The sequence below is a fragment of the Cotesia glomerata genome, linkage group LG4 (genome assembly GCF_020080835.1).
Source record: "Cotesia glomerata isolate CgM1 linkage group LG4, MPM_Cglom_v2.3, whole genome shotgun sequence".
Lineage (NCBI taxonomy): Eukaryota > Metazoa > Arthropoda > Insecta > Hymenoptera > Braconidae > Cotesia > Cotesia glomerata.
Window position 1 is genome coordinate 3,820,800 of NC_058161.1, and position 22,940 is coordinate 3,843,739.

Genomic DNA, 22,940 nt, shown 5'->3' on the forward strand with positions numbered 1-22,940 from the left:
AAGTTTGATCATATACAAGCAACATATCACAATCATTAAGAAATTCAGCTTATAAAAATGCACACCCCGGCCGAACCTGAAGAATGAAAAATGCACACCACTATAAATATATCTGTGATTCTGGTTATACTCACAATAAAATCAAATGTATGATTAATTTGCATTCTGAGAGAAGGTATATATACCGGTTAGCCAAAACGCGTTGCCAAAATACCAAACTGATAATTTATTTTCATTCGCACCAATAATCACACATTGGTGTGAGCCAATAAGTAACGTTAAGACACATGTGTATGTATGTATGTAAATGTATTTGTGTTAAATTCATCCAGACACACATTATATAAAGCATAATATCTACTTTAGTGAAGCTGAAGGCAGTAAAGTTGTCGTGGTGTGATCTGGTGTGTCAGTATGGGTGCAAGCGTAATATACGATACTGGTTATTATTTATGCATACCTTATTTGGAGGAACGGACAACGATCAACTTACCAGCCGATAACTTATGCTTTACTTAATATACTTACTTGTATCTTATTCGTAATCATCTTCATCCGCTTTTTTGTGAACAACTTTTTAATAATTTATTTCATTTTTTCTGCAAGACTTTGAGAAAAAAAAATAAAAAATATTTTTATCGCTACCGGCATGCCTTTATTTTTTATCATTTGAGAAATGAGCGAGCTAATTGACACTGCTTTGATTTTGTTACTTGTCGCCATTAATACTGATTGTCATTAAGGAAAATTAGCGAACAAAAAGATTAAATTAGTGAGATAATGTGTTATTTTTAAAAAATAATAAGCTCATTTTTGTTAAGTTGTTCACACGTGGGATAAGTGTTTGTTGCCTTTTATGTAAGGCTTAATATGGATCCGGAAAGTGTGGATCTGATTAAATTGCTACGCTAAGTGTTTGTAGTTTGTAGTTTGATTTTTTTTTTTCCTTTTTTTTGTAAGAATATTTTGTTTTGTTTGTTTATTATTTGCCGGGATGCTTAGATGGATGCTCTTTTATTTTGCAGAAATTCCACAAGTGATTCAGACTCAGGGAATCGCGGGTGAAGATAATGGAGAACATGATTATGATGATGGGGAAGCCGACGATCGGGGTTACGATGGACGAGCTGGTAAGTTTATTAATAAAGAACATCAGTTTTTTAATGATCGTTAAAAGTTATGAATCCGGGTTTTTTTAAGGATTCATACTCGTTTTTTGGAAAAAACCGGGTTTAATAACTTGGAAAGGAGATTTACTAAGAGTTTTTTTAGTAATTGATGTACTTAGATTGTTGGAGTAATTACTTTTGAAAATTGAGAAGTTGAATTAGGTACGGAGAAGTTTTAGACGGATACTCATTTTTGAAGGTAAATTGAATGAAGTTCAAATTAGAACTGTTCAGACTTGATGGTAAAATTAAAAAATATTAAGGTTAAAATTTGGAAAGTTTTAATATTTTGAAATTAAAGTTACATATATTTAAATTTATAAGTCCGTGAAAAAATTTTCTATGGCTGCATATAATTTTTAGACCAAAATGAGACTCAAATTTTGACAGTTCAATTTGATTTTCTTTTAATTTGCAAAAATACAAATTTAGAAATTTGAAATTTTCAAATGCATCAAAGTTAAAATTTGGAAAATTCGAAGGGATAAAAATTACGAATGTTCAAATTTATCAGTTTGAATTTGATGACTTTAAAAATATCAAAACTTAAAATTGATCCAAATTAAAATCTATCAAAGTTAAAATTTTTATTTTTCAATTTCATCAAAATCAAAACTAAAATCGAAAGTTCATCAATTTTTAATCAATCTTTTCTACTTCATATTTCCAAAACTACAAAATAACATTAATTCCTTCAAAAACCATCCTTTTATTTCCAAATTTATAAGCCCATAAAAAAATTTTCTATGGCTATACATAATTTTTTGACCAAAAAGATTTTTAATTCAGAAATTTGAAATCTTGAAATGTATCAAAGTTAAAATTTGAAAAATTTTAATGAATAAAAATTACGAATATTCAAATTTATCAGTTCCAATTTGACGACTTTAAAAATATCAAAACTTACAATTGATCCAAATTAAAATTAAAATTTTTATTTTTCAATTTCATCAAAATCAAAATCAAATAAATATTATTAAAATCAAAAGTTGATCAATTTTTAATCAAACTTTTCTACTTCGCATTCCCAAAACTACAAAAAAAAAACTTGAATCAAGTAAATAATTTTGAAGAGCTTCATCTTCTTGATTTGAGTAGAAAAGTTCTTAAACTAAGAAATTTTTCTTGGGTTAGGTAAATTTTACCTGATTAAAGAATTTTTTGTCTTAATTCAAGTTAAATTTTTTTTCAGTGTACAAAATAACATTAATCCCTTCCAAAACCATCCCAGACTTTTTCAATATAACCAAACCCTCAATTCACTCTGCATCTGTCTCTCCAAATCCCATTTTAAAATTGAAACCTCCATCGCTCTCCCTAAAAAATTCACCATTTCAATAAAGCCCCAAATTATCGAATTAACCAAAAAAAGCGAGTTCAAAAAGTACTTACACAATGATAACATCATAATCATAACCATTATCTAACACACTGTAAATAGTAAATGGAACAAGATAACGAGTCGAGTGGTGAGTATTGCGCTTTTAGTAACCCCCGGATGAATTCCGGGACCTCAACTCTCCCCATTCTGCTCCACTCTATCCGATACACATACTCAACATTCAACATTCAACATTCAACATTCAACATTGAACTACACAATCCAGAGCGACGAGAGAGACAGCCTAGTAATATCGCGAGGGGCCGATTTGGATCAACTTTAGCGTTGGTCGAACCCCACTCCAGGGTAAAAATTTAAGGGTGATATTAATTTAGCAAAAAGCCATGCGGGGTCGGACAGCCAGACAAGTCTAAAGGTGAACCGAGAGAAGGAAGAAAAAGAAAGTCGAGCTCGGAGCCTGAGGAAGGAATAAGAGGATAAGAGCTAGCTGGGAAATCGAGAAGAGAAGCTCTGAGCCTGAGCCTAGCTTCGCAAGATGAGAGTAGGTGAGTAGAAAACGTCTCGCCGCTGGGTCTCTCCAGCCTACCCCTAATGGCTTAATTAAAACCACCCTTGCACAACGATACACGTTTATACCCTCGGCATCGGCTCTCTCTTCTCTGCATTTTCTACAATATATATACACACACACACACACACACACACACATACATACATACACATAAGCACTTACAACAAAATACAATGTCGACTACAAGCAACATCGGCTGTAATACGAAGTATCACCGCGAATATTCACGCGCGAGTACCTCTGGAAATATTCCCTCTGTAGAGGAAAAGCTCTTCCACACATTCTGTACATGTTTGCTAGCTAGTGTGTTACAGAATAGTATACCTATTTTGTATTTACCATCGCAGTATGCCAGAGGAGATATTACTTGCTCGATTAATCACTCTATTACTTAGTAAGGCTTTACACTCTCTCTGGTTAACAATTAATTTACCTCGTGTTCCGTTTATCTGCGATTCAATGTTTTATTACGTTATTAATTTTACAGGCGGAGTTTGGATTTTGTAAGCTTGTGGTTGAAGGAAGTTTTATGGTTATTATTTGACGAATTGTGTAATGGAAAATTTGTGAGATATTGTGAGTAGAAAAAATTTTATATAAAGTGTAAAAATTATTTTTTTAAATATTTATTCTTGAATTAAAAAAAAAATTTCTTTAATCGATAGATTATTTAAACCAGTACCCTTGCAGTCAGTACGTGACTGCCGTGACTTGTGAGCTATAAATAAATAAAATTTTATTTTATTAAATAATGACTTTTGTTAAATTGCACTGTACTTTTTTAAATATTGACGTTTTTAAAGATATAAGCTCATTCAGATGTTACGCTCATCAAGAGCTTTCATTTGAGTACCCACGAGCATTTTGATATATTTTTCATATATACATATATATAATATATATAAGTATATGAAAAATTGATGTGGGTACTCAAATGAATGGTCTCGATGAGTGTAACATCAGAATGGACTTATATTTACGAAAATGTTAAAAATTAAGGAATGACTGTTGCATCTTGTTAACTAGGGATGTTTTTAACGATATAAGCTCATCCCGATGTTACACTCATCAAGAGCTTTCATTTGAGTACCCACATGCATTTTGATATATTTTTCATATACACATATATATAATGTATATATAAAATATATGAAAAATTTATGTGGGTACTCAAATGAAAGGTCTCGATGAGTGTAACATCGGGATGAGTTTATATCTTTAAAAATGTCAATAGTTCACCAGATACAAGGTCATTTCTTAATTATTAACATTTTTTAAGATATAAACTCATTTCGATGTTACACTCATCGAGACGTTTCATTTGAGTATCCACATGCATTTTCATATATTTTTCATATATACATGTATATAATATATATAAATATATAAAATATATGAAAAATTGATGTCGGTACTCAAATGAAAGGTCTCGATGACTGTAACATCGGGATGAGCTTATATCTTTAAAAATGTCAATAGTTCACAAGGTCATTTCTTAATTATGTATTTAGAGATAGAGCATTTTCGAATGTAGCCTAAATATTTATTAGAATATATTGACTATTGGTGAGAATGATATGAAACCTTGAAAAGGCACAATTTTAAATCAAGACCTTTGCAATTACACTAAATTTCACTAAAAGAACCGATTTTATCATATGACTATCCTGGCCACAAAATTTTTCTTATTCTCTTAATAGTATAGATGATTTCTTGTATTTAAAATTTTTTGTTTTTAATTGAGTTATTTTTTTATTAATATAAATTTACAGCAGAAAAAATTTAAAAACTTAAATGTAAAATTAAGGGATTTAGTTAACAAAAATTTACAATTATTAAGTATGAAGTAGAAATATATTTTTAGCAGTGAGTGAAAATTATTAGACTGCAAATTTAAATAAATTTACGAATGTAATAATTTCTACTTATGCGAATTAGAGACTTTTTACTTGTGACGATTATTTTTACTTATGCTAAGCGTTTGTACTTTTATACCGTCATTTTTTGCTGGGACATTTTTTTAGTGAATAATAAATATTCTGAAGAGCTTTGTACTTTGACATGTAAAATTTTTGATGTGTCGTTGGATTATTTTATACGCGGAACGCGAAATTATTGAGTGCTCTATTAAAACATTTTAATTATATTCGATGAAAAATTTTCTGCAATACTATTGAGAAGTTTTTTTTATATAAATTTAAAAATTGATAAATAATATAATAAAGCTTTCAACTAAAATAAAATTCAATCAAAAATTGTAAATTGAAAAAAAATAGAATTATAAATTTTAAAAGATATAAATGTGTTCTTGGAAAAACATGAATATTTAATGAACAAATATTTTCAGAGTTTAGATAAAATTAAGTAAGGTGAACTAAAAAAGGGAGACTGGGTGCATACTAATAATAAAAAAATCCGTGAAAGAATAGTTAATTTAAAAAATAAATTCAAATTAACCAGGAGTAAAAACGCGTATGTTATGCGGTAAACAGGTATACAAGGATACCTCGGATACCTCGGAGCAGATTCATGTCGTGTCACGGATCGCATCTATATGTTAATGCACCTTGAGCGCGCGTAACTCGTCGCGTGTACACGCGGTGGTGCACCCACGCGACGTCCGAAGTATAGAGATAACCCCTTTCCTATCCTCCAGCTTAACTTCTGGTTATTCGCGAGTAGAGAGGACACGCAGTGCTGGCTGACGAGTGCAGTGTAGAGAAAATAAGAAAAATAAAAATGAAAAGCATCCTCTCCCTCTGGTACGCAAATAATATAAATAAATAAAATAAAAAATATTATCGGCTACTAGTACACAGTCGCGTGGATGTAAGAGGCTTGTTGCTAAGTGATTTATAGGATTCATGATTCTGATATCGGTACATCGACATTACTCGATATTTTATTATATAAATTCTGGTACTATTAAACAACCCATAACTTTACATATTATTTTAAATTATTTTTATTATCATCAAAGCGCAATTATTTTAACGATAACAAAATTATTCACAAGAATTGCAGTTCTAGTTATCGTTAGAAAACAATTAACTGTTAACCTTGCTACTTAAATATTATTGCGATAAAAAAAAATATTCAATAAAACAAAAGTATTAGTTTTTATTTCAAATAAAAAATATTGTAAATATTATTTTTATATATTAATAAAAACTAGCATCCTGCCACATAGAAAGAAAAATTTCTTGACTGGAGAACAAAATTCTTGTCACAAGTAAATTTTCGGGTGCATGAAGAAAGACCGAAGTTGTGTTGGCCAAAGTAAAAATTTTTCTTGAAATTCTATTCTTGGTGGAAGTAATTTTTTCTTAATTCAAATTATCATAAATACTTGATACAATAAATTTTTATATTTGATCAAGATTTTTAGATACTTTGGGGAAACAGCGCCACCTACTTCAGCTGAGAAAAAAATTTTCTCACCTTGAGAAAATTTTTCTCTTGAATATTTGATACCCATTTTATATTATTTTAGCGTGCAATTATAAATATTGAATGAAAAAAAATGATGAAATATTATTTGATCTTCTCATTTAACATGTTAATCAATAAAAATATTAATGAAAATTTACTTCTATCTTTATATTTAATTTTTTGGAGCAAGAGAGAAATTTTTTCAAGACAAGAAAATTTATTTCTATCAAGAACTAAATTTTTTGGAGCAAGAAGCTGAATTTTCTCAAAACAAAAAGATTTTCTTGACTTAAATAAATTTTCTTGGATTAAGATACGTATTTCTTAAAGCAAGAGAATTAATTTTGTTGGAATAAGTGAAATTTCTTGTGTCAAAAAAAAATTTTTTTTTCGCTTAAGAAAATAATTAGGAAGAAAAGTATTTTCTTGGTTCAAGTAAACCTTTTTTTCTGTGCATGTTACTATATAACTGCTGAAAATTACGAGCTATGTTAAGAAGAATGAGTTAATGATTTTTCAATCTTTTTAATCACGATATAAATAGTTAGGGTATTTTTTAAATCAAATTTAAAAATAATTGTGCAACGATAGGATAAGTTATCAATTATTTAATGGACAAATGTCATGGAAAAAAATTATAAAACCAAGAAACTATTTATAAATCTTCCAAAAACTCGACATAAAAAATTGACCATCAAAAATATCTGAAATCGTGAAAAAACACAAGTTTATGTCAAGATTTTTCTGGTGGTACAAAATTTAATTATAAAAATTCTTTTTAAAAAATAGAGACAATTTTAGTTCAAGAAATCGCTTGATTTTTGTAAGGCAAGTGTAGAGCACGCATCCGCTTCGCTTATGAGGCGTGCAATAAAAATTTGCAAATCAAAAAGGTTACCTTATTTTTTTTTATTTTTAAAACGATAAATTGACTATCGACCAAAAAAATATTGAACAGTAAAAAAAAATAATTTCAGGTTACGACTTTTCTGATGATACCAAATTTAAGTGAAGAAATCCATTTTATTCTATAAAATACGTCAGAAAGAAAATATTTCTTATCTTTTTAATTATATAAATGATAAAAATATAATTTTTGACTCAAATAAAATATTATTTTTTACTATTAATGTATATCGTTACCTTACAATAAATATGTTAGATACATTAAAAAGTGATTAGAAATTATTTTGCATCAGAACTTTTGGGTTGACATCTCATAAGCACTGAACCTTCTTTACCAACACAACTTCCATTGCAGCAATTTTCATCTTGAGTGCACTAGAAACAATAAAGAGAAGAATAAATAAATATTTGGAATAAAAATACATTCAAAGTAGTGATATTATAAAAACAATAATGTCATACTAATCTATTATCTTGTTGACATTCCTTCTCCTCCACCTGCTCCTTCTGCCCCTCCTCCTCTTCCTGCCCAGTTGAATTCATAATAACACTGGCCAAGGTAACCATCGAAAAAAACAGCGGGATAAATTTTGACATTTTTATTTTAATTGAACCTTAAAATCGATTAAATAAAATTTTTTAAACAATATCAAAACCGTGAAATCCTTTTAGTATTATTTTAAAATATATAAAAATAATTTATGTAAAAAATAAATACTTACTTTCTTTTGTGAAAAATGATTATTAAGTCTCCTTAAAAAGTACGAAGTCTTATGGAAGACAAACAGTGACTGACTTTAATAGTCTTCACCCCCGTATTTATAACTTACTTCTTATCAAAACGACCATGAGTTAAAAAGACACGGCAACAATGTTTTGTTAACAGTAATTATTATGACGTAAAAATTCATATTATCTATAATAATTACGTATTGTTATTATTTTTTTACAATTTGGCGAATAATTTTTTTTGATAGCTGAGTAATATTATCGAAGACGAATAATTTTAGCGATGATAAAATCTATCCAAAATATTTGCAATTATGGTTATCATAAAAACGAACTATTTAATTATTAACCTCACTACTTGCATATTGCAATAAAACAAATATTCAACAAAACAAACCGATCGTTTTTAACATTAAGTACACAGAAAAAAAATTTACTTAAATCAAGTAAATAATTTTGAAGAACTTCCCCTCGCGGTTTTGAAAATGCCGTAAAAATACCGTAATTTTTCGGCATTTATGCTCATGTCGTATATTTACCGTTATAATTCGGTAATAATGCGATTAAACTATAGTTGTTTCGGCCAGTTTTTAAACTGTAATTATTCAGTATATATACTACACTTATACTGTACTGTTACCAAAAATATACTATACGATTATCGTATTAATGTCCAAATTTTACCCAAAAAATTCCAAATAATTACCGTAATAATACAGTAATTTTTAAGTACTAAAACCATATTTTTTTGCTAACAATACCATAATTATTCCATAATTTTGCCGAATATTTTCTGATATAATGGACAATTATTAAAGATTTGGTTTTATTTTTAGTTCACTTCTATGTTAGAAATGAATAAAATGAAAAACTTTCAATTTTGCTTTTTATTCTCCATCGCTATTTTGCAAAAACAAATATTGTTTTTGAATAAATACTATGTAGGATATTATTTTTTAATTAGGTATTTAGCGGTAATGAATACAAAGGATTTGGTATAGACCGGGTAGCTCAAATGGTAAAGTAGCCGACATATGTCTTCGGGAGGTTCTGGGTTCGAATCCCAGCCCGAGCATTATTTAATTATTCACCATTTTTTAAATATGGTTTTAATACAGTCATTTTACCACCTTATTACCATAAGTATGCCGCATTTCCAGCGTAAATATTCCGCATTTTTAGCGTAAATATTTCGCATTTTTAGCGTAAATTATTCGCATTTTTACGGTAAATTTTCCGTAATGTTTCGATGAAAAAACTGACCAAAAGAACCGAAAAAATGCTGAAAAAATACCGCATTAATACTGTATAACTGCGACATCTTTTCGGCATTTACAAAACCGCTAGGGGATCATCTTGATTTGATTGGGAAAATTCTTAAACTAAGAAATTTTTCTTGGTTAAAGTAAATTTTACTTGATTAAAAAATTTTTCGTCTTAATTCTTGAGACAATGAAACTTAAAAATTATTTTCTTAGTTCAAAAATTTTTCACTTGATTCAAGTTAATTTTTTTTTCTGGAAAAAAAAAAAAATTGTAACTGTTGTTGTTTACATAACATAATAATAACACCAATAATAATTTTTGGATGAAACGAAATTTCATTTCATAACTATTATCATTTTAAAATTTAGCGAATATTCTATGTGAATATTACTCAAGTGATAACTAAGCAAATTGAGGAAATTTACAATTATGTTTATCTTAAAAATTTCGTCCAGAAATTCCGAAGTTATTTATAAGAAAAATTTTTGAAAATTGTTTTTTTAAGTTTTCAACGATATTTCTTGAACAAATTAATCAATTGTAATTATGATTATCGTTCTTAAGAAATTAACTCTCGAATTTGCTACGATAACTCGTACAGTAAGATATAAAATATGAAATTGAACAAATAACTTTAAAAAATAACAATAATAATAAATTATAAAAAAATGTAATTGTGGTTTTTCTTTATTATTATTTTAGTGTAACTCTCACGCAACCCGTTCGTCATACTCGTTTTCTGGGTGCACACGCTCGGATAAATGCGAGTATAGAGAGAGTATAGGGTCCTTTCCGTTTCGGAAAACATAGCCGGGCAATGTTTGCACACTGCATCGATTCGTTTTCCACCGCGTGCGGTTTCAAGCCTGAGGATTGCGAGACCGAAGATATATAGAGACATAGAGACATAGAGACACTGTAGGACACACATGACATGAGTTTACTTCCGAGTCGGATCGTTCGAGGGTTGCCAATGAGCTAGAGTTAAATTGTACTGAACGTTAAAGTATTTTAAAAACGAAGAAAAAGAATTTTTATACTACTAAAAAATCCAACAAAACTTTTCCTATTAATTCACTCTGTAAATGTTGACATTTTTTTAATTACATCATCTAATTACTTCCATTCTTTACAATTTTTTTTTTTTAAATACACGAACAAAAGTAAAAAGTAAAATTCACTTGGATTCCGGTTAATTTTTATAGTTTCAAACAGTACAGCGGACATCGGGGTGGCACAAATGTAAATATTACAAAACTTAATGTAGAAAGTGTAAAAGCTACAATTTATAATTTAATATCGAAAATGTGATTAGTAGCTGTCACTATAGTAAATAACGACTCTCTCATCTTAAAAAATTACAGTTTCAAACAGTAAAAATTTCCGTTTCAATATTTAGTCTATACTATGAAGAGAAGGGGAAGGTCTCACACTCGGAGAATTTAACATTTGAAACAGTAAAAATTCTACTCTTAAAATATATATTTTACCAGTTCAAGCAAATCAATAATTATAGTTTGATTTTTAGCGTTGCGTTTAAAATTTACCATTGTCCTTTGTAAATATTGACGTTGCTTGTATAGAAATTTAGTAACTGTAGTTTACATTTTTTACATATCATGCGATCATTTTTTAGGTACAAAATGATAAATATCAAAGTCGAAATTCTTAGTTATTATATTTTAACATAGCGAATATTACTGTTTGAAAGAGTATTTTCTTCCATGTAAATAATAAATTGTACATCGAAAAAAGTAAACTGTAAAATTCACTCGGATTTCGGTTAATTTTTATAGTTTCAAAAAGTACAGCGGACATCGGGGTGGCAAAAATGTAAATATTACAAAACTTCCTATATAGGAAAGAACAACGGGCCCAGGCGTGCCCCAGGCTTGGCCCAACTTTGTTAAACTCTGGCCCAAGCTTGTATAAGCCAGAGTTGGCCCAGCCTTGGTGGAAGTCTGGAATGATAACATGGGGCCACGGTTGGTTGCCATGACTGGGCCAAGCTTGGTTGCCATGGCTGGGCCAAGCTTAGTTGCCAGGGCTCAGCCATAGGTAGTATTTAAAAATTTTAAAAATTTTGTTTCTGATGTAGAGCTAACGCAAATTCAGACCGCTTAACTCTTAATTTAAACCTAATTTTCGCAAATTAAAGAAATAAAGTGAAATTCGCAACAGTCCTAACCGAGATTCGAACGCGAGCTGCGCGCTTGCCAGACCGATAACTAACCCCTACACCGTACGACCAATATGTTGAAATACATCTCATGATTCTCATAAACTAAATCTATAAGGTGACGAAGTGTGACGGTTTATTATTTATATAATTTATGATATTTAATATTGTGTTTTGATGAAAATTAACTATTTTTTACAAATGTTTATTAGGTAAAAAATCCAAGAGTCAAGTTCTTATATTACTTTAGACTTTGTAAATCGTTCTGTACATTTTTAATATTTTATTATAAATTTTAAAGTTTAAAATTATCAATATTAAAAATTCAACTGTAAATTATTATATTTTAATTTTTTTAATACCATATCAATCTTGATGAAATGTAATTGTTTTTGTTAAATAATAAATTTTCGATTGTAGCATTAGTTAATAAATATTCGTTAAACAAAAAATATTTACTGTTAAAAATTATATTACTTAATGATTATTTAACTTTGGATTTTCCATTGAATGGCCAAGACTAGGTTACCCATCCTTGGCCCAAGTCTGGCGTACCATCAAATGGCCAGAGCTAGGTGATCCAGTCTTAGGCCAAGACTGGCGCGCCATTGGACGGCCGAGGCTAGTTAACCCAGCCTTGGCCCAAGTCTGGGAAGCCAAGCCTGGCGTCCCAGTGTTGGCGCAAGCTTGGCCCCGTCGTTCAACTCTAGGGACTCCTACATGGGTTAATGTAGAAAGTGTAAAAGCCACAATTTATAATTTAATATCGAAAATGTGATTAGTAGCTGTCACTATAATAAATAACGAAATTTAGTAACTGTAGTTTATATTTTTTACCTATCATAAGATCATTTTTTAAGTACGAAATGATAAATATCAAAGTCAAAATTTTTAATTATTATACTTAAACATTTTCGACATTCACATAGCGAATATTACTGTTTAAAATAGTATTTTCTTCCATGTAAATAATAAATTGTAGCATTCAAATGATAAATATTATAAAGTGATTACTAAAATCACGATTTTACTGTTTGAAATGGTCATTTTTTTCAGTCGATCATTACTCATTATAAATCGACTATTATTTGTTACGGTTTACTTTTCTCCGTGTAAAAACCGAAATTTAAGCAGTAAAAAAATTATAATTTATATTTTTTATGAAATACATAAAAACCGGTTGTTAAAACCATTGATCCGGAGTGTCAGAAAAAGGAATGAATGAAAATTTAACGTTGCAGTCATAACGAGCGTAGGAAAGACGGAAGGAAATTTATGCCCGCGCGACGTCGGCTTATAAGTATAAGTACTTACTATATACTATATATATCGATCTCGATCGTGGCCTAATTGCAGTACCAGTCACCCTCCTGTTGAGAAAATAATAAAAGGAAAAAAAAAGTTGGATGCAGGCAGGAGACTGTAGCTGCATATAAGTTTGTATTTGTATTTGTGTATTTATATATCTAAGAAAGTGGGCTTTATGTATAGTATGAAGAAGAGAGTTTAGTTATGTTGTTGTATTGGGCCGCCGGCAAACCGGGCGTAAATCTTTCGCCCTGGTATAGAAATGCAGCTCTACTCCCTTTGGCTTTAGCTTTTATTTAGCTTTAGCTTCATTTTGACTTTTATTCTTTTTTATCTTCACTCGCTTATGTGAGTTTTTTTCTCTATCGCTCGTGTCTTTTCTACTGCTCTGTAGCATATAGTATATAATATATAATATGTAATGGGCCAAGTGTTGTTAGGAGTCTGTAAGTCTGTATTTATACGTCGGAACGAGCCAACAGCCAATAAGAGTGACGAGAATGAGAATCGACAAGACATCACTCTAACTGTCTCGCTTAATACACTTTTATCGCAGTTCTTTTATGGAGGAACGATGAGAAAAATATATGGTGGATGTCTATGTCTGCAAATACCTTCTGTAAAAGTTCAATCTATCTTATCAAACGCGGGATTTATTTCTCATTAGACTACTCGAGCTAAGACGTATAAAAATGATATCGCGTGGAAATCGATGGGAACTAAATTACGGACTGGGGAAACATTTTTGAGGATTTAGATACGATTTCTTCTTAATTTAAAAAAAAAATGATTTTTTTTTTCGAGATTTATTTTTTTATAGAATTTTCACAAAATTAACGTATAAAAATAAATCATTATGAAGAGTTTTATTGTCTTTATTAAATAAGAAAAGTTTTGTCTTCGGAGTAGTCTCATAAAATAAGAGTTTTTTTTAGTTTATTTAGAATAATATTAACAGTATAGCATACTAACAGCGTTAGGATGGTTAAAAATTAAACAGACATTAATATATAAGTGATGTATATCAATACATAAAGTCACATTGAATAAAAAACCTGAATATTTGTATACAAAAATTGTAACAACTGAAAATAAGCATAGGGATAAAACGATAAATTGTTTTTCTATCGATGTAATATCTACTTGTACACACTCAGCAAAAAAATGTATAACTTACAAAGGCTTCAACTATTATAATAAATTATTAGACAATATAAGATTAGAAAATAGATTAAAAAGCTTTAAACGACTATTGAAAGATTATGTTAAAAAGACGTATTAACAAAAACAAACATTTACTTAATTTAGCATACTATATTTGTTTTAATCTGTAAACTGTTTTAAAAATTTCCTTTTAAATATAAAAAATTAAATAGCAAATTGCTAGTAAATAAAAATTATTATTAATAATTGTAAATATTTTGATATGAATTTATGCCTTTTAAAAATTTTATGTTTTTTGATTGTAGTCAAGTTTTTGGAGGAGTTTTTAATAGTTTGTTGGTTCTATCATTTTTTTCAGTGATATTTGTCTATCATATAATTAGTAATTAATCCTGTAGTAGCAATATTATTTTTAAAATTTATTTAAAAACTATCCAAACTATTTACATTGTAATTAAAAATATCGAAAAATTATTAACCCTAATTATTATCTAAAAAATAATATTTACAATATTTTTTATTTGAAATAAAAAGTAATAGGTTTGTTTTGTTGAATAACTTTTGTATCGCAATATGCAACCAACAAGGTTAAAAGTTAATTACTTTCGAACGATAATCATAATTTAGTTTTCACTAAAATAATATTTCTTTAAAAATAGTAAAAATTAGGAAAACGGTTGACCCTGAAGGCCATCTCTGCAACTTCCCGCTACTTTCGTAATTAAGCGCTCAACATTGCACCTATTACGTTTTTGAGCTCGAAGAGCTCAAAAATATAATTTTCGTGTAGTTTTGAGCTCTTCAAGCTCAGTCTGATGGGAGTTTAATAAAACACTATTTTTTGAATTTTCAAACTGCAATAACTTTTGAATGAATGAACCGATTTTCACGCGGTTGGCGGCATTCGACGCAGTTTTTCAAATTATATGATACATTTTTAAACATTAATTGATAAGACCGAAAGATTGGTGGCGATCGACGTAGTTTTTTTATGTTAACAGCTGATTAGTTTTTGGAATTGATCGGTCGAGCCGTTTGAAAGTTATTAAAAAAAAACCACATTTGGAAAAATTTTTTTTCGCAGTTTTTTTAAGATTTCTCAAAATCTATCGGTCCAAATCGGTCCAACTTGCATTTTAAATCTAAGTTTAGTCGAACCCTTTCGAATGGCACCAACCGCGATCAAATCGGTCAAGCCGTTTAAAAGTTATGAGAGGTTTACCTACATACATACATACATACATACACATACACACACACACACACACACACACACACACACACACACACACACAATTGCTCGTCTAGGTACTTAAGTCATTACTAAAATACTTTTTCTTCGAAAATAATAAAAAAAATTTACATATTATTAAAATTGAAAAATAAAAAATAATAAAATAAAATAAAATTCAATAAACTAAATTGCCAAGAAGACAAAAAATCATAAAGCACTCACACAGAAAAAAAAATTTACTTGAATCAAGTAATAAATATTGAAGAACTTCATCTTCTTGATTTAAGTAAAAAATTTCTTCAACTAAGAAATTTTTCTTACTTTAAATCTATACTAATAAATGGAAAGTCGGTTTTTTTGTCCGGTTATACTGCGAAAACTACTGAACCGATCGAAATAATACTTATACCATAAGATGCAGCGTGTTTCGGAAAAAGTTTTAGTATATGATATAGTGGTGATTACTTATCCGGAACCTATATTTTTTTGACTTAGAAATAATGAATTTTTATTGTAACTAAATTTATTCTATTCGATTGTCATTTGTTTAAAATAAATTTTTTAATTCTATTGGTTATGTTTATATACTAGGCAAATTTTTTCACTTATGAGACCTGCAATTTCTGTAATTGAAACTTTCAATGCTCATTACAAATTTTTTTTTTCATATCAATTATTATTCATTTTTGTAAGAAAGACACGGGAATGTTATAATGATTGCACATTGAAAGTTACAATGAATATTTGCTAGAATAATTACATGGATAAAAGGTGCATGCCAATTCGACAGAATTTGAAATCTGTGCGTCAAACCAATACTCTAATTAAATTTCAAGTCTCGATCTAAAAATGCAATTCTATAAAGTGGCCAGCGAGTAAGTTTTATTTGATTCAAGACAATGAAACTCTTAAAAATTATTTTCTTAGTTAAAGAATTTTTCTTTTCATTCAAATTAATTTTCCTTTTAGTCTGCAGACACAAAAACAATTACAAGACTCGAATCATTAATACTACATCTAAATACATAATACATAGATTCAAAGTGTATTATTATTAATCCCAAGTCAAGCGTGAGAAGTTTAATTGAAACAAACACCTAAGCCCCGCAATATGTAGCTTAGTAGCTCCCTCACACTCAGCCTACTCAACTAACTCCAGAACAAAGATAATTCAACATAGATATAGCCTTTGTTCCTTGAGCCAAATTCTATCCCAAATGCAATATGTTTCACTAAAGTTTCGTCAGAAGCCCACCCTCCATCATCAACCAGCAGAAAGACAAGGAAAGAAGTATAAGAGCTTCCCGAAATCTTTTCATCCCTTCATCCCTTTTCGTTTTCATCAAAGTTATATCTCTCTTTTCTTATATTATATATACCTCCAGTATTTTCCTCAGGAAAATTTAAAAGCCTTTCGCCTTTAGTCGTCAAGCTAATTAAATTCAAACAAAATTATTCTGACATTTTTGCCTCCATTGATTTTGTATACAAGCTTTCGCATCGCCTTATTGTCTTTATAAAAACTCTATCTTATATTTTGCATTTGTTCTGTTTGCTGAAGAAACACCGAACAAAAGATATAATGTAAAAATCTCATTTTTATTTTGTTTTTCTTGTTCTGTTCCGTGTACTATCCTAACAAAAATTTTTTACTTTTTAAAAATAAAATGTAATACTGACGCGCGATAGGGACAATATCATTTCCTTTCTGGCACACTGCCAATAAACTTTTGCTGATGGTACTCGAGTAAACTCAACTCTCTACTCTCAATATTTCCTCTCTTCCTTCTAAAACATCAGACTACATATATCGATATGAATACGACAGTACAACTTCCCTTATAAATGTAAATCGATACATTTATGCATTCCATATCTTGTATTATAATATTCTACAAGGTGTTTTGCAACGTTGTTACAGCACTGTTCCAGTTTACATTGCTATTGCTATTATATATGCTTCATATAATATCAAACTTCAATATCATATATTTATTCATACTGTTATTTCTTGTTCCTCCATCTGCTGAACACATTTTACAAATGGTTATTTCTAAAAAAAATTTTATTCACTATTTCCTGATGAATTTGAATGTCAGATAAAAAAATATTATTATTGAAGAAAAATTAGCGACCGCTAAAACCAATAACCAATAATAAGACTCGCGGTGTAATTAATAATTATGGCAATTAAATTTTAATTAGAATCGAATCGCTGAATCTAAAAATCCCTGGAGAATTTCGATGCAACGATATAATATATCTAAATGTAATTAACGAAATTTCGACATTGATGGTAACAAATTACGGTAATTACTGTACATGTGGTTCGTTACAGTGTTCAATTCCCGGGTGTAGAAGTGGTAAATACCGAATTACATTAATTAAGAATTACCACACACTAATTTTATCAGTAAACAAAATTTGTGCTTGATATATATTGAGTCTTATCAGTGTCAATTACATCATTAATTTTAATAAAATATCTTTAAGGTTTTTTAATTTTTTTTAATTGAAAGGGTTTGAGGAAAATTTGAAATGAATAAATAATGAGGTAATATTTTGAATAATTAAATTATGGATTGTAAATAATTAATTTGAATTTTGTGATTAAAAATTCAAGAATTAAGTTATTTATAAATTTGTTTATGAAATTAAATTTTTTAATTTGAAAATCTTGAAAATAAAATCAAGAGAATATTTTTCAAATGGATAATTTTTTATTTTACAAAATAAACTAACTATAAAGCTTGATAGATTATTTATTTGCCAATTCATCTCAATTAATATTAATCACTGTAATTAATACGTCTCGCCTAATGCCAGATACATATGTGTAAAGTATGCATTAAAATAAAATTAATAATCTCGCTCTCGGATAGATTAGTCTTCTCCATACTTCCACTGTATGCTACTTGTTTAATGACTTGCTCGAAACTTTCGTAATCCACTTGATAACTATAAACCGTAGACTATTATTTTTATTTTTATTGATACTAGACGACAGAGGTGAGAAGCTAATAGATACTATACTAATTTTGGAATAAGAAGAAGTCACGAGTGGAGGTAGATCAATTAGTCTTGATTTAAATTAGCAGCGGCGGGTGGTAATTAACTTTAGTTTAGGTCGCGAGAATGATCCTCATCTGACGTTATATTATATAGATATATACAGATATATATATATTTATGGGCGAAGGATGGAGAGGACGGACCCGGTCGATTTAATGCGCAACGCCGTTAATAATTACGATAATTAATATTACGAGCGACTGGGAAAATGCGTTGGCCCGTTTATTATAATCAAACTCCTCCTCTTCTTCATCTTAATTTCATCATTCTATTATCATTTATTATTGTTATATTTTTTTATTTTATTACCGATGGATTAATTTCCGTTATATCAATGAAAAAAAAAAATATAAGTCCTGTACATATATAAGTCGACAGTTAATTCATTTCCGATTTTTTTTTTTCATATTTATTTATAATCCATATTATTGAGAGAATAAAAAAAATTTTGTATCATTGCAAAGGTCTTGACTTGAATTTGTGCCTTTTCAAGGTTTCATTGCATTCTCACCGATAGTCAATTTATCGTGATAGTATTTAGGCTGCATTAAAAAATGCTCTATCTCTAGATACATAATTAAGAAATGACCTTGTATCTTGTGAAATATTGACATTTTTTAAGATATAAACTCATCCCGGTGTTACACTCATCGAGACTTTTCATTTGAGTACCCACATCAATTTTTCATATATTTATATATATTATATATATATGTATATATGAAAAATATATCAAAATGCATGTGGGTACTCAAATGAAAGCTCTTGATGAGTATAACATCGGGATGAGCTTATATCTTTAAAAACGTCAATAGTTAAAAAAGTACAGTGCAATTTAACAAAAGTCATTATTTAATAAAGCAAAATTTTATTTATTTATAGTTCACAAGTCACGGCAGTGACACAGTGACTGCATGATTGCTATTTTTATAATTATAAGTCACTTATAGAATTTTTTGAAATTAGACGCCGAATTTCGGAATTTTTTTTTAACAAATCAAATTATTTTAAATAAAATATAAAAAATTTGTATTAAAAAAAATTTTTATGTTTTAAAAAAAATCACAAGTTTTAATTAAATTAATTAAAAATTTGAACTAAAACTTCTTAAGTTTTATTTTTTAGCTGTTGAATTTTGTTGACTGAGAGACAGGATATTTTGATTTGCTAGCAACACGCAGTGTATACATATTGTATGTGGTTGGTGAGTATGACTGGTGCCCGCGAGTGTTACTTTGGCATTCACCTAAGTCCCTCTGACGTTAATCTGGTCTTGTGCTCTCTGTACTGTGTAGCTCGGCTTACACTAGTACGAGAGGGTGAAAAGGAAAAAAATTGAAAAAACAGTTTAAAATACGAAAAATCAGACAAACGAGCTCCGAGAATCCTCACACTTATGGATGCACTCAGTGTATAGGTAACATACGCTAATGACCCTTGTCCAGTGACTCTCAACTCTTAAAATTCACTTTTGCTAATTATTTTACATAACAGGAAATTTATATTTTTTTTCTTAATTAACAGCTGTTGCAAAATAGTTTGTAAATAAATTTTGTTTTGTGAGTTTACTTGTGCAGTTAAATTGCATCCGGTACGAAAACAATTAATAGTTGTGATACTTATTCGTAAATCTAAGAAGTTTTGTTCATTAACTCGAACTTCTGAAAACTTTACAAACATTTAATTAATAAATTCACTATTTGTGTTGTTTGATGTTAAAGAAATAAACTTTTAGGGTTTTATTTTATTGAGAAAAATATTTTTATATTTAAAATTTTTTTAGAGCAATTTAACATAATTAAAAATTTTTTTTTATCAAAATTTAGCAACAAAAAAAAATATATGATCGTTCAAAAATAGTTCTAAGGTTCTTTTGATTTTATTTAAATCTAAAAAATTACCTTAAAATTAAATGAAAAATAAAAATTTAGTAATTTTTCATTTAAAGTTGAATAAAAAAATGAATTAGAAAAAATTATTTACTGATAGAAGGATTTATTAACTATTAATAATTTAATTTATTTGAAGACAATTATTTAATTTATTAAATTTTAATAAATATTTTTTAACATTTAATAAATATTTTTTAACATTTAATAAATATTTATGTGGAAGGAAAGTACATTTATTAATAGTTAATAAGTATTTATTAATAGTTAACAAATATTTATCAACAGTTAATAAATATTTTGTTGAGTGAATTTGTTTCTCTTGCAATGTCACATGATATGAAGATTGCTTATAAATAAAAATCATCTTTATAAATTATTTGCATTAATTATATAACATTATTATAACGTTTATAGTAAAATACCAAATTCTATCACAGCTCATAATTATCTTTTATATTTTTAAATATTAAAAACGTTAATTTATTTAGTGAATTGAATTATTATCATGTATTCCAGCTATAGGGTTATAAAAAGTGTCAAAAGAAAATTGCTATTTTTGCTTTTTATTTTAAATAAATATTTGTTAACAGTTAACAAATATTCATTAACCATTAATAAATATTAAATATAAACAAATCTTTCTATCAGTGTTCATAAAAAAATGCAAATATTTGTAACAGGCTAGTCACACTCTTATTCAGAAAGTCTCGGGTTCGAATTCCGGCGCCGGTAGAAATGAAGCAATAAATATTAAATACCTTCAAACTTTTTTTTTTTTTTTTTTTTTTAATTTAAAGATGCATTATTGCAGTCTTAAAAACTGTTACAATTTTTTGTAATAATTCCTACAAAGTATAACTTAAATTTTTCGCAATCATAAAAATAAAATAAACAATAAAAGTGATTTTTATCAATAAACATTGAAATAATTTACGACAAGTATAATTTACAATGTTAATTTATTAACTAAAAAGTTTACGGTAACAAATGTAGTTTAAGTCTTTATCAATCATTCTTTAGACGGTAAATTCCTCTTTGGGTTTGAATTCGCGGCACTTAAAGCGTTTCATAATGGGTTGCAGCGTCGCAACGGAACCCTTTTGTAATTAAGACGTTACTTTATGGTCGTGCTTGAAGGCATAAGTGTAGCCCACGCGGATGAATATGCTTTGGATGGAAGGAAATGTGCTTGTATACACTCACACTTACACATACGTGTAATGGCGGGTATAAACACTGCACAACAGAGGACAACAACGTGGATGCAAAGAGAGAAAAGAAGAGAGTGCTGGTATGTATATATGATGTGAGTAGATATAGAGTGACTGGAGACAAGACTGCTCGGGGAACAAAAACCAGGAAAAAAGGAGAAAGTCGTGAGCAAAGAGGGATAGAAATGAAAATAAAAAAAATAAACACCGGTGGGAAGGGATGTGGACCGCATCATGATCTCCATGAGCCATGAGGAAGCTAAGGAGAAGCGTGACGAAGAGGCGAGAGTAATCCAAGGTAAACATACGCCGGGTATTTTGCCAGAATAGAGACCAGGAATGAGCCAGGCTTTACTTGTTATGTTATTATTGTACATATATGTATGTGTAATGTGTATTTTAAAAATTTTTTTACTCTTATTTTTGAGAGGTGCAGGCTCTCGTTTCTCTGCATGTAATGTTACGTATATTAGGTGTCTCTACCTCGTCTTTATGAATGCTCGGGTATCTTTAACAAACGATGTACCTCCACAGAAGATACCGCGTGTGAATATACGCTTGTACTGTCACCTTAAACCTAGAGCCCGCAGTTTCGTGTGTAATGTGTAATTAAAATTATAATTCGCGGAAGTTTTTTCAGCTCCAGTTATTTAAATTAATTAATTTAAATGTGAGTAGGATTTTTGGAGATAATTATGGGATTGTTGGAGTTTTTAATTGAGGTGGTCGTAATAGAACAATTTGAATTTTTTAAGTATACTGATAAAAAGATTTGTTTATATTTAATAAGCTTTATTAACTGATTTTTTAACATAGGATTTAATAAATATTTATTAACAGTTAATAAATTATTTATTAAATACGATTTATTAAATGTTAATAAATATTTGTTAACAAATATTTATTAAAAGTTAATAATTAATTTATTAAGTACAATTTATTAACTGTTGATAAATATTTATTAATGGTTAATGAATATTTGTTAACTGTAAACAAATATTTATTCAAAATAAAAAGCAAAAATAATAATTTTCTTTTGACACTTTTTATAACCCTAGAGCCGGAATACATGATAATAATTCAATTCACTAAATAAAATAACGTTTTTAATATTCAAAAATATAAAAGATAATTATGAGCTGTAATAGAATTTGGTATTTTACAATAAACGTTATTATAATGTAATATAATTAATGCAAATAATTTATAAAGATGATTTTTGTTTATAAGCAATCTTCATATCATATGACATTGCAAGCGAAACAAATTCACTCAACAAAATATTTATTAACTGTTAATAAATATTTGTTAACTATTAAGAAATACTTGTTAAGTATCAATAAATGTACTTTCCTCCCAAATAAATATTTATTGAATGTTAAAAAATATTTATTAAAATTTAATAAACTAAATAATTGTCTTTAAATAAATTAAATTATTAATAGTTAATAAATCCTTCTATCAG

General features: G+C 28.5%; 1 protein-coding gene and 2 long non-coding RNA genes across 3 annotated transcripts in view; 1 reads left to right on the forward strand and 2 right to left on the reverse strand.

Moving 5' to 3' along the window:
- Positions 1-22,940, forward strand: part of LOC123264388 (netrin-3-like) — a 228,927-nt gene that overhangs the window by 183,736 nt on the left and 22,251 nt on the right. Inside the window, exon 4 of the mRNA XM_044727674.1 lies at positions 1,026-1,130. Coding sequence (XP_044583609.1) covers positions 1,026-1,130 — 105 coding nt within the window. The remainder of the gene's footprint in view (positions 1-1,025; positions 1,131-22,940) is intronic.
- The window catches only part of LOC123264410, an 88,097-nt gene that overhangs the window by 42,256 nt on the left and 22,901 nt on the right, over positions 1-22,940 (reverse strand). The window lies entirely within an intron of this gene.
- On the reverse strand, positions 7,608-8,246 carry LOC123264407. The gene is made up of 3 exons (XR_006509333.1): positions 8,143-8,246; positions 7,883-8,034; positions 7,608-7,795 (listed from the first exon to the last, which is right to left on the reverse strand). It is a non-coding gene; the product is annotated as an uncharacterized LOC123264407 (long non-coding RNA).